Source organism: Anarrhichthys ocellatus, unplaced genomic scaffold, assembly GCF_004355925.1.
Source record: "Anarrhichthys ocellatus isolate YVR2014 unplaced genomic scaffold, GSC_Weel_1.0 scaffold444, whole genome shotgun sequence".
NCBI lineage: Eukaryota > Metazoa > Chordata > Actinopteri > Perciformes > Anarhichadidae > Anarrhichthys > Anarrhichthys ocellatus.
In genome coordinates, this window is record NW_022280418.1 from 25,965 (window position 1) to 38,274 (window position 12,310).

General features: G+C 39.6%; 1 protein-coding gene across 1 annotated transcript; it reads right to left on the reverse strand.

Annotated features, from left to right (window-relative positions):
* Positions 1-1,716: 1,716 nt before the first annotated feature.
* LOC116401438 (leucine-rich repeat-containing protein 45-like) lies at positions 1,717-12,250 on the reverse strand. Its single transcript, XM_031879825.1, has 9 exons — positions 11,099-12,250; positions 8,944-9,021; positions 8,684-8,795; positions 8,539-8,609; positions 8,326-8,418; positions 7,264-7,356; positions 5,340-5,513; positions 3,495-3,642; positions 1,717-3,113 (listed from the first exon to the last, which is right to left on the reverse strand). Exons 1-9 carry the CDS (start codon positions 11,318-11,320, stop codon positions 2,914-2,916), a joined length of 1,191 nt encoding a protein of 396 aa, XP_031735685.1. The 5' UTR covers positions 11,321-12,250; the 3' UTR covers positions 1,717-2,913.
* Between the last annotated feature and the right edge of the window lie 60 nt (positions 12,251-12,310).

Below are 12,310 nucleotides of genomic sequence, written 5' to 3' on the forward strand. Positions count from 1 at the left end.
ACTACTACTACTATCCTACAATACTACTACTACTATCCTACAACAATACTACTACTACTAGCCTACAACACTACTACTACTACTAGTCTACAATACTATTACTACTACTAGCCTACAACACTACTACTACTACTAGCCTACAACACTACTACTAGCCTACACCACTACTACTACTACTAGCCTACAACACTACTACTACTAGTCTACAATACTATTACTACTACTAGCCTACAACACTACTACTACTAGCCTATACTACTACCACTACTACTAGCCTACAACACTACTAATACTATCCTACAATACTACTACTACTAGCCTACAACAATACTATTAGTAGTCTACAACACTACTACTACTAGCCTACAACAATACTAATACTGTCCTACAATACTACTATTACTAGCCTACAACACTACTACTACTAGCCTACAACAATACTACTACTAGCCTACAACACTACTACTACTAGCCTACAACAATACTACTAGTAGTCTACAACACTACTACTACTAGCCTACAACACTACTAATACTAGTCTACAATACTACTACTACTAGCCTACAACAATACTACTACTAGCCTACAACAATACCACTACTAGCCTACAACACTACTACTACTAGTCTACAACACTACTACTACTAGCCTACAACAATACTACTACTGGCCTACACCAATACTACTAGTAGTCTACAACACTACTACTACTAGCCTACAACACTACTACTACTAGCCTACAACAATACTACTAGCCTACAACACTACTACTACTAGCTAACGTGACGTTACTACCACCACCACTACTACTACTACAACTACTAACACCACATGAATAATTATTAGCACGGAATGGTTGATGGGTATATCATATGAGTATATATAATTATTATAATACAAAATACATAAATTCAGTACCTAAACAATCAAAAAAAATGTGGCCAAATCCGCATGGAAGATCGGTATTATGACTTTTGAAGACAAAACTCTGACAATGAGTCAAGATGTTTATGCCATTTTGAAAATAATATTTCTTAAACCTAGATGATAACTTTGACTTACGGTGAGTATTTTTTATTGGTCTATACTTGAAAAGTATAAACTCATGAGGTCCCTTAGATCTTCTTCAATGTGCACTAATTTAAGTCAGTTTCATTCCTGTGCCTTTGATTTATTTTTACTGCTGCACTTTAGTCCTTATTAAATGAAGTGCCATGTATCAATGTACTAACTGTACTGAAACGCCATTCCTCTATTTATTTTTGTTTATTTTCATTCAACTTTAATAAATATTATTTCCCTCTTAATGTTTTGAATGATTATTAAATAACAAATTGTTTCTGTGTCTCTGTATTTAAATGCTGCTGCTGCTGTGAGGCAGCCTCCCAGTGCAATTGTTCACATCTGGAACAAGTGTGGTCTTTGCGGTCAGCATTTAGAAACTTGCACTTACAAATAACATCCTAATGACCGAATGGAAGTAAATATGGGGGCTGATTATCGATGGTCTCATTTGATCAACACTGACATGAGGAACATGTCTGTTAGAATGATGAGGTTTCCTCCACAGTGACTTTCATAGGCTTCAAATTTACAGGAACCATCTTGACAGTTAAAGATCTTTGGCTGTAATTTCAAGACCCAGTGACCTCATACATCCCCACCCTGACTACTGTCATGTTATCTGTTGAGTAGAATAATAGACGAATCCAGATCAACTGCCAAATCATCCACACAAGAAAAATCATATTTATTTCAGAAATAACCACATTTAACTGATATAAAAGAACACAAAGAACAAATCAGTAAAATGTTAAAAACACACCTGAAAATATAAAACACAAATATCCATCACATATCTGATTCAATATCAAGATATAAAACTGCAATTTGCATTATAAAAGACTGCGTCCAGAGTTTAAGTAGGACTTTCTTCATTAAATGATTTATAAAAACAGAAGACAACATTTTGTGAATCAGCCTTTTGCTCTCTGTGTCTGAGCTTTGACAAATAGAATATAAACAATATAAAGGCATGTTTGAACCAAATCTCCAGTTTTCATTTGGACTGGAGAACAACAGGATGGGGTGGACAGCAAAAACAGATATCGTTCATTTTCAAGCACAGTACATCTCAATTAATGAGAGCTAGAGACACGAGAGAGGGAATCCTCTGGCAACGATGATGTAGAGAGTTTAGACAGAGCTGAGGTTGTATTAAATGGAATGTCCTTTCAACAGCAGTCTAGTCTCAAATCAAATATCTTGCACTTGTAGACATTTTCTGCATGGTAGAGCTAAGTTCCCTGATTGTGTTTTTACTCCTTTTCTTCTTGTTGTTGGTTAGAGTCCTGCGTTGCTCCCTCATTTAAGAGAAGAGGATCTCGAAAGAATACAGAATTTGGACCATCACGTTATTACTGTGTAGCTAAAAAAACTGATGTGTGACCAATAGAAGAGATTAAAAAAAGCATGCGTTTTGAAACTGGTAATAATCTCACCAACCAGACAAACGTTTTGTTAAAAACAAACCACCCTTTTAACAAAGGGTAAAAAATAGTCTACTGGATTGGTAGCAGCCCCTAGAGGCGGAAGTGTTCATTACTCCACTGGTAGGGGGAGTACAAATGTACATTTTACCCTGAGGATGGCAATAGATGAAATGTCATGGGATCATCCGTCCCTGCAAGAGCATTAACGTGCTAAATGTATCTAAAGAAAGCATCAAAGTGTATCTCACATGTAATATCCGTCCTCTGGGGTCCATGAATGACTTTTCAACCCGTCATTTCTTGACTGGAACTGCACATTGTGCTCGGTATCTGCCCTCACACTCCAGACAATCATGATTTTTTTTTGTATTCTTCTGACTGTCCTGAACTATCCGGAGTGAGGGCTCGGAGGATCCAGCTGTTATTTCTTGGGGCTGCTGTAGTGTCCCAGAGGTGAGCCCTGGACGTAGGCGAGGATGGCGCTCTGGAGGTAGCTGGCTCTGTGGGCTTCGTCCTCCCTCATCCTCTGGATCTCCGCCTCTTTCAGCCGCAGTTTCTCGAGCATGGACGACATCTCGCTCTCTTTGTCGAGCAGCACCTCTCTGTGGTTACTGCTCAGCGCTGCAGGACAGCGGGCCACAGAGGGAGAATGGTATGAAAGACAGGACCACAGAAAATAGTTCATATTTCAAACATAAAACGTCTGACATGGTTCCGGAACAAAATATTACATTCTCAACAAATCAGTAAAGTATCATTTTCTTAACAAAGAGTCAAATCACTGGTTGACCTGGGTAATCCTACTTTGTTTCAAGTAAGTTGTTGCACATGTATCTTGTATTGGGGCACGATACTGGTGTTAATACATTTCTTAGGAGAAAAAGATTTGAACTGGAGCAAACGACCCAAACAAGTATAGAATCTTAAACAAATTTGACATGTACTTTCTTTTGCAAAAGGGAAACATAAAAAGACTAAAGAGATAAAAAGAGAAAGAAACACCTTTAATCTCTCTCTCCAGAGCACTGATCTTCTCTTTGAGTCCTCCCTGAGCTGTTCTCTCAGCCTGTAAATGTCCAATCTGCTCCTGCAGCTCCACCTTCACCCGGCTCACTTCAGCCACCTTCTCCTGGTCCTTACCCGACAGCTCCTGCAGCAACATCACAATCATTTTCATTCACTTCTGTCTGCAAATAAAAGTCCCATTCATTTTCTCATAGACAACTTTAGGTGACTGACAGTTCCCTCTCTTCAGATGGACATGAAACTCTCTCGGATGAATCATCATTACAAAAGATGAACAGCTGTGTTAGAGAATATCTGCTTCTTTCATAAAAATACAAGCCTCTGGACATCAGACCGGAAGGAGGGAAGTCAACTACAAAAAAACATCAAACATCAAATGTCTCAGCTTAAAGGGACAGTTCACACAAAAATCAAAACTACATTAATTCCCTCTTACTTATAATCATCTATCTTGATCGTTTTGGTTTGAGTTGCCTAGTTTTGGAGATATTGTCCGTAGAGATGTCTGCCTTCTCTCCAATATTATGGAACTAAATGGCGTTCGGCTTGTGCGGCAAAAAAAATATATACATTTAAAAAACTCAACAGCAGTGTCTCTTTCCAGAAATCATGACCTGGTTACTCATACGTACTCATTGTGGACAGTTTCATGTAGGAACTCATTTTCTTTCTACTGAACTCTAACTCTCTCTCCCTCTAACTGACTGTTTACAATGATGAGAACCCATAAAACCTATTGACTTGGATACATATACACAGTATATATACAGTGTATATATATATATATACACAGTATATATACATATATATATATATATATACAGTATATATACATATATATATATACAGTATATATACAGTATATTTTGTATATATACAGTCAGGGTCATAAGTATTTGGACTGTGACACAATTTTTCTAATTTTGCCTCTTTACACAACTCCAGTGCATTTTAAATTAATCAGTCAACATGTGGTTGAAGTGAAGACTTTCAGCTTTAATTCAATGGATAAAACAAAAACAAAAAAATCACAATAACCGTTTAGGAATTACAGCCATTTTTACACAGCCACCCACATTTTCAGAGGCTCAAAAGTAATTGGACAAACTAACATAATTGTGAATATAATCCTTATTTTTAATACTTGGAGGAAAATCATTTGCAGTCAATGACTGCCTGAATTCTATCACCCATAGACATCACCAAACACTGAGTTTCCTCCTTTGAGATGCTTTGCCATGCCTTTTACTGCAGCCTCCTTCAGCTGCTGCTGTTTGTGGGTCTTTCTGCTTCAGTTTTATCTTAAGTGAGTAAAAAGCTGCTCACTTGGGTTGAGATCAGGTGACTGACTTGGCCATTGAAGAATATTCCATTCCTTTGCCTTGAGAAGCTCTTGGGTTGTGTTCACAGTATGTTTTAGATCATAATCCATCTGCACTGTGAGGCGCCGTCCAATCAGTTTTGTAGCATTAGGCTGAATCTGAGCAGATAGTTTAGCCATAAACACCTCAGAACTCAAAAAATGGTCATAATTCCTAAACGGTCATTGTGATTTTTTTGTTATATCCATTGAATTAAAGCTGAAAGTCTACACTTCAACCACATGTTGACTGATTAGTTTCAAATCCATTGGAGTTGTGTAAATAAGCAAAATTTGAAAAATTGTGTCATAGTCCAAATACTTATGGCTGTATCTGACTGTATATATACAGTATATGAGTCTTTGGTGTGAACACAGGAGTCACATATGGAACATAATGAGGCCTACACATAGTGAACCTAAAAGGCTGCAGGTGTAACGGGCGGCTGATGGGTCCTGACCTGCTGGAGCTCCTCTGTCCTGCGCCGCAGTCCGTTTATCTCCATGCCCTGCTGGCTGTTCTTGGCCTGCAGCTCAGAGATGGTCTGTTTCTGCTGGGAGCAGTGGAGCTGGACCTCCTGTTGGAGGGAACGCACGGAGCGAAGCTTCTCCTCCAAGGACGACACATGCTCCTGCTGCTCAGAGGAAATACGAGGCAGAAGTAAGTATGATGGAGAAACTGAAATTAGCTGACTGTATGTCACCTCGATAATCCACTCGGTATCAACATAGCTTTCCATGGAGTCTCAGAGTCAGTAAAAACATCAAATGTGGGGGAGAGGGAGAAAAGCGTCTTGTAAGGCAATGTCTGAAATACCCACAAATTCACTTTCATAAGTCCTAATTACATATAACGGTCTTTCATAATAAGCAGGATGTCTTTGTAGGACTTGTATCCAGTCATAACAAGGACTGGGTCTCAAACCTCAATACTGTTTTGGTGCCATCCAAAGGTTTGATTTTGACAAAATTCATGTGAATGTAACGTATAATAAAAAGAATCAAATCTATTTAACATTTATCTATTGTCAAATAAAAAAGGGATTTTGAAAAAGAAACTTGTTTATATTGCTCAAAGTATGGGTCAAAACAGGGATTGTCTTACTTGTACTGAAACATTTAAAATTCTAAGCAGTTCTAGTCATAAAGGTGATCACAGATGGCATTTGCCTCCATTGTTTCCAATGTAGTCATGGCATTATTTGTACAACTTGTTTTTATGAATATGGATTTTAGTTTGGTTTAATATGTGATAGGAAGTGTTAAAGTTAAAGTGTTAAAGTTAAGTTTGAGTCAAAGCGATCATCTTTTGAAGATTCATGTGTTTTCAAGTGGACTCATTTCCCCTCTCGGTGTTGACAGACGAATAAATCCGTCACTAACAAGAATTAAGGTTTCGTGTATTTCCTGGAGGGAGTGATCGTAGCGTTACTACTGTGTTCATTTGTCTATTTCATATTGTTCCCTCTGATGTGAATAATATTTGAATGGCCCGTGCTCTTCAGTGTGTGGATGAATACGTGTGATTTAATGCATTGTCCGTTCATTACGCAGCTCGTATTCATGTATCTGCACTCTGCAGTTAGTGTATTTGTAGGTGTTCAGCTTCACTTTTACACAAAACAAATAATAACCGTAGCTGTGGCGTCATAATGAGGACAGCAGTGAAGGCCCAGGTATAAAATGCACGGCCCGCCACTGCAAACACCTGTGTGCCTGCAGGCTTTACACGCAGTTAAAGCTAGAAAAACCTGTTATACAAAACCCCCATTGCTTCGATATTAGAACTAGAGAGGAAGGATGACTTGAAGAACAGATAATGTGAGAATTGTGTCTGTAGTGTAAAAGATGTGGCTTCAGTGGCGGTCTAGAAATGTTGTACGGTTGTCTGTCCAAGATGCTCTTGGAGTCAGAATTAGTCTCTATGGAGCAGATAGTTGGACTTCTTCTCACTTTGAGGCTGCTGTGGCCAAATGTGTAAATCTGTTGGATTCCACCGTCACATGTATACGACAAGGAAAAGATTAGCTACACTTTCACCAAAAAGAGTGAAAATTGTGGAAAAGGTGGCAAAATAGAAATATTGTTTTCACAAGATTCTGAAGCTGCTCTTCACTCTGGCAATGACATCACGCACTTTGAACTGCGCAATACACACCTATTATAAAGTCAGAAAAAGACTGAAAATCATAAAAGTTAAAGTGTAAAAGATATCAAAAAGAATGAATCATACAGCAATAGTTCAAGGTTTTCTCAGCAATAAGCTACTGGATTTGACTTGTGGCACTATTGAGGCTTAGCTTGTGCCCCATTTGTGTGTCGCTTTGGACAAAAGCCTTCATAGCTGCATCTTAATGATCAAGGGTGCTGATTTTTGAAACCCACCTCCTCCAGACGCACTTGAGCTCGCACCTTTCCCAGGTCCTCCTCTGCCTGGGCCCTCTCCGTCACACACGCTGCTTTAGCTTTACTCAGCTCCTAACAGACGGACAGTAAAGAGATGGCATCACGTGAAGAGCACAGGTCGACTGGAGCTTTCAGCAGAGCTTCTCACACTGCGCTGAAAGTGTCCCTGATTCAGCAGAAATGATAGTACAGGGCTAACGTGTTGGATCACAGCACAGCAGTGGGAAATTCCCAGCTTGGAAAGAGAAGCCACCTTGTGGATTTGAATAACTGAACTTCCTAAAAAGGTACAGTTAAGGAAAGTAATAACATCTCCCTTCAATAAACAGCCTCCCTTCAGTCCTTGCCATTGAACCTCATCTGCTTATAGAGAATTATGCAAAGGTTGAATTCATTGAGGCGTCAGATCGTTCTGTTATCTCCGCATGGGTGCCTCCGATAGTGGATAGTGTAATAAAAATAATAAACACCTGCAGTATTCTTTCATTCACTGTGATAGAGTGGTGTTCGTGGTGAGCAAGTCTGTTTTTGTCAGATGTGTTTTACTGAAAAGCAGCAGATTGGCATCTATCAACGGTCTCCAACGGCAACAAAAACAATCCTGCCATCTCCACGTGGTGTCTGTGTAGCCCCTGCAGTCCCGACATGCAGTCACATATGTAAGAAAACAAACATGTGCGACAGCAGCTATGTGCGTTCATATGTATAGTCTAAGAATCTCAGCACAAAGGTGTCACAGTTCCTGATGCAGTTTGGCATAATGCTACTCTACATCGGGGACAGCATCACAGAAGGCTGACTGGCTGAAGTGAGAACCGTGACTTTACATAGTCTGAAAACTTCATCCCCCCGCCTCTGTTTCTGTGTCTGTTAAAGTTAGTTCCGGATGTTTGGCAGCGCTTGAATCGCCTCCGCTGCAACACCATGATTAATGTAAAAAATAAATCTGGCTTTGGCTCATAAATAACTGCAATCTGTTATGTCTTATTAGCAGTTCTTTTGTGTTTTTGTCTTTTAAACACGGATGCTCTGAACTCTGACCTCTTCCAGTTGTATGCGCTGTCCCTCCAGTTTGAAGATGCGTTCCTGCAGAGCTCTCTCGCTCTCTTCTAGAAGTCGATTCACATGCTCCACCTGTAAAGAAAATCTGAGCTTTTACCATTTTATCTTCTTCTCTGTAGTCTACATTTATTAGAGATACAAAAATAAACAATACATATTAATATACTGTATATAGTATATGTATAAAAGCACCTCTTTCTGGCGGAGACTGTCCATGTCTTGCAGAGATTGCTTGGACCTTCGCTTCTCTATCTCCAGACGGTCTGTTAGAGGGTGACATACAGGACATCAGCTGGGTTTTATGTAGAAAAAGACGTTCTCTTTGTGCGTGTGTTACCTTCTGCCTGGGCTAGCTGCAGCTTGAGCTCTGCCGTGCTGTTGGTCAGCTCCTGCTTCAGCTCAACGATCTGCTGCTGCTGAGACTTACATCTGCGCTCCATCTCCTCCACCTAAGACACACACAACAGTTAGGCTCACATCTAACAGTACTCATACTGAAATGTTGGTCTCTGTGTGTGTGTGTGTTCCTCAACATTGGTATAATAGTTTTAGGGAAAGTCCTCCGACATAAATTCACGGTGTTCTTAACAGACTTACTTTATTCGTGAGTTGGGCGTTGGTTTCTGTCAGGTTCTGGATCTCTCTGAGGAGTTTACCTTCTCTGAGTGCACCGTCCTACAGGATGGACAAACATGAGTTACATCCTGTATGTCAAGTCCATATGGGAATAGAATAACTAACAAATTAAGTGAATTAAAGATATTAAAGAATCAATTTGTGAAAAAAGTATTGAAATGTTATTCCATCCTTCCATGTATTTTCAGCATTTTAACTTGCTTTTATTTCATAAAGGGATTTATCCTGATACAACTTTCATGACAATGGTGTTGTCACTGCCCTCTCACCTTTCATCCAATCACCTGCCCGTTTCCTCTTAAAGGGGACATATAATGCTATTTTTCAGGTTCATGCTTATATTTTGGATTTCTACTAGAACATCTCTACATGCTTAAATGTTTAAAGAACACTTCTGAAACACTCCATTTTAGTGCCTGTCTCTTTAAGCCCCCTCCTGAAAAAGCCCAACCTTCTCTGATTGGCTTGCAGGACAAATAGGGCGCCCAAATGAAGTTCTCAAGCCGTGGGTGGAGATACTCTCAGGTATAGAGAACAGGATCATGATGTGAGCGGCAGTGAGAAACACAAGGCATTGTGGTTTTTTAGGTCACCGATTGAAAGCTGCGGTGGTGACAATCGTGACGTCACAATCTACAAGACATGTCGTGACAGCGGCGGTTGGCGTAACATTAGTTATCAATGCTGTTAGCATGCTGGCTAACCAACCTACTCCGTCGACATAATCCCTTCAAACAGCATCGTTTACATCAGAGCTGCTTCACTACACTTGTTCGATAATGTTTCATTACAGTTTCTATTTTGTCCGTTGATTTGTGTTTGTTGTCACCGTGTGCTCATGGGTAAAAATGAATGAATGCATTTAAACAATGAGGGTCCTCCTAAAACATGGCAACCACTACCCAGAGTGCAATGTGTCGTGCCAGCGGTGCAGATTCGTTATTCTAATGAGCCTGCATGTGACATAGGAAGGGAAGCCAAATCTGAATGGCTTGTTGAGTCACATGTTTTCAGATCTAGATAAGGTTGTCTTATGTCAGTGTGTGGGTTGGTAGGCACTCCAGATACACAAATGTATGTGCACAAGAACTGATCAAGAGCATTCTTCATATGTCCCCGTCTTCTTTCAGACATCTAGCTGCTGATGGGAAAAAATGTTGTACACAGGCACAACCTCTCCTCTTATTTATTTAGCTTACCAGGGCTGCACATGTTACCTACATACAGCAGCTGGCTAACTAGCTAGTTGTGAAGGCAGACATGTCTACATCTGAATTCCTATCAATTACCAAAGGTGTGCAGCAGGGATCCTGTCCTGTGAGAGACTAATCTTCTCCATGTGTGGATTTAAAACTACTACACCTACATTCAAGTGTTCTTGAATGCACTGCAACTTACACTTATCAATCTTACATCTTAAACAGAATCCATGCTAATCTCCAGATCTATACATTATCTCCACTCTGACTGGTTTTCAATATTGAGAGGGTACAGATTACAGATGTCTTGGCATCTGGCTCGATAATAAATCAAAACCATGATAGAAGCTTGGCTTGTTGTAAAGAAGAAGAGGAAGATTGTTTTCCTCTGGATTCTGGGTTGTTGGTAAATTGCCATCTTTAATTTAGCATATTTTTGACTTTAGGTTCAAATCAAAGAAATATTTTTCATAAATATCAAAAGGAACCAACACAAATATCTTGCTGTCCTAGAATCTCACTCGTACATCTTTATATTTTTCCTAAACAGATCAGACACATCACATGCTACATCACATGACAGATGTTTCCCTTTGCTGTGACAACATTTGAATAAATTGAGACAACTATTAAGGAGAAATATATCTGGTAAATAACAGCTGGAGTTATGATGTAAGGGCTGATGTAATGATTGGCCATTTTGAGATACCCATCATCAAAAGATCAACGGGCTTGTCTCAATATGTCTCTATATCAGTTACTATATGTTCCTTACTAAATGCAGTAGCACAAGTGAAAGCTCTCAGGAGCTAGCTATCGGCAGAACCGCAGATGGAAAATGTGTTTAAATCTTGTTTCCCGTACAAATCTCATTTGAGGTGAAACAGAGTGTTGTCTCTCCTCCCATCTGTGCGTACCTCTTGCTCTTTCTTCCTCTCCCTGCTCTGTCGTTCCCTCTGTTCTTCTTTCTCAGCCTTCACTCGTGTCAGCAGCTCTCCCATGTTGTGGTTTTTCTGCTCGGAGAGGGCGAGGGCAGCCTCCGTCATCTGTAGTCTGCACAACATCACATTGAGCAGCACATTGATGATTTGAAGATGAGAAGACATACTATGCACTCGGGATAACATGGACTTCTGCATGCATGTGGGCCCCTACAGTAGGCCGGACATTTGTGCCGCATTATTGTATTTTCAGTGTACTACAACCTCACCAACAACAGGGTCCTTATTCATTTATAACCTGCATCAGAAACGTGACATCATGTCCTTGTTTTGAGGCAAGTGCTTGAACATGACATTGAATGGAAACAGATTGCATTTAGACTTCGCGCTGATAATAGACGTCCCAGAATCCCGTCTGTTTCTGGAGAAGCATCACTCAGCTGTCAGTCTGGTGATTTTATCAACAAGGGAAACAAGAGCGAATGTGCAGCAATCGAGGGATGTGCTTCAAGTCTAATTCGCTCTTCAACCAGTAGATGTGTTTCAATCGGTATTAAAAATATATAAACATTGAATGTGTTTAGTGGAGGACAGTTGTTAAGAACACACTCCTATTCATTTATCTATAAATGTAGATTCTTACAGTATCTGTTGTCAGCAGCTGTTTTATATTGTATGAACTTCTCCTTCAGTTCATTAAGTCCCTGCAGCAGGACACATATACTGATAAATCTGCAGCACTCTGATAAAATTATTGATATGAATGTTATTGTATCGGGTCTGCACGGAACAACGACATTCTGCATTGGCTCTGATCCTTATAGTCGAGTGAAGTTGGGTCTGATTGTCTCTTTTTTATTTATTTTATTTATGTACATCGGATCCAGTCAAACATTTCAGATCCATAACTATTATTAAGAATGACGGCACACAATCACTCTTCATCTAGTCATCTATAATTGCTATGTTCAAATATATTAAGGACCACTGGAAGTCATTTAATCAGCACTCCTAGAATTAAGTTAAAAATTAAGTTCCGATTTAAATAAAAACTCAGTCAAGACATCGGACATGAAATGTTGACGGATTTATAGAAAAGTAAGAAACAATGTTTAGCTGGATATCTTTGGCACAGTACCTGGGGGGGGGTATTTATACATAGCAGAAGGAGCTCATTACATCATATGT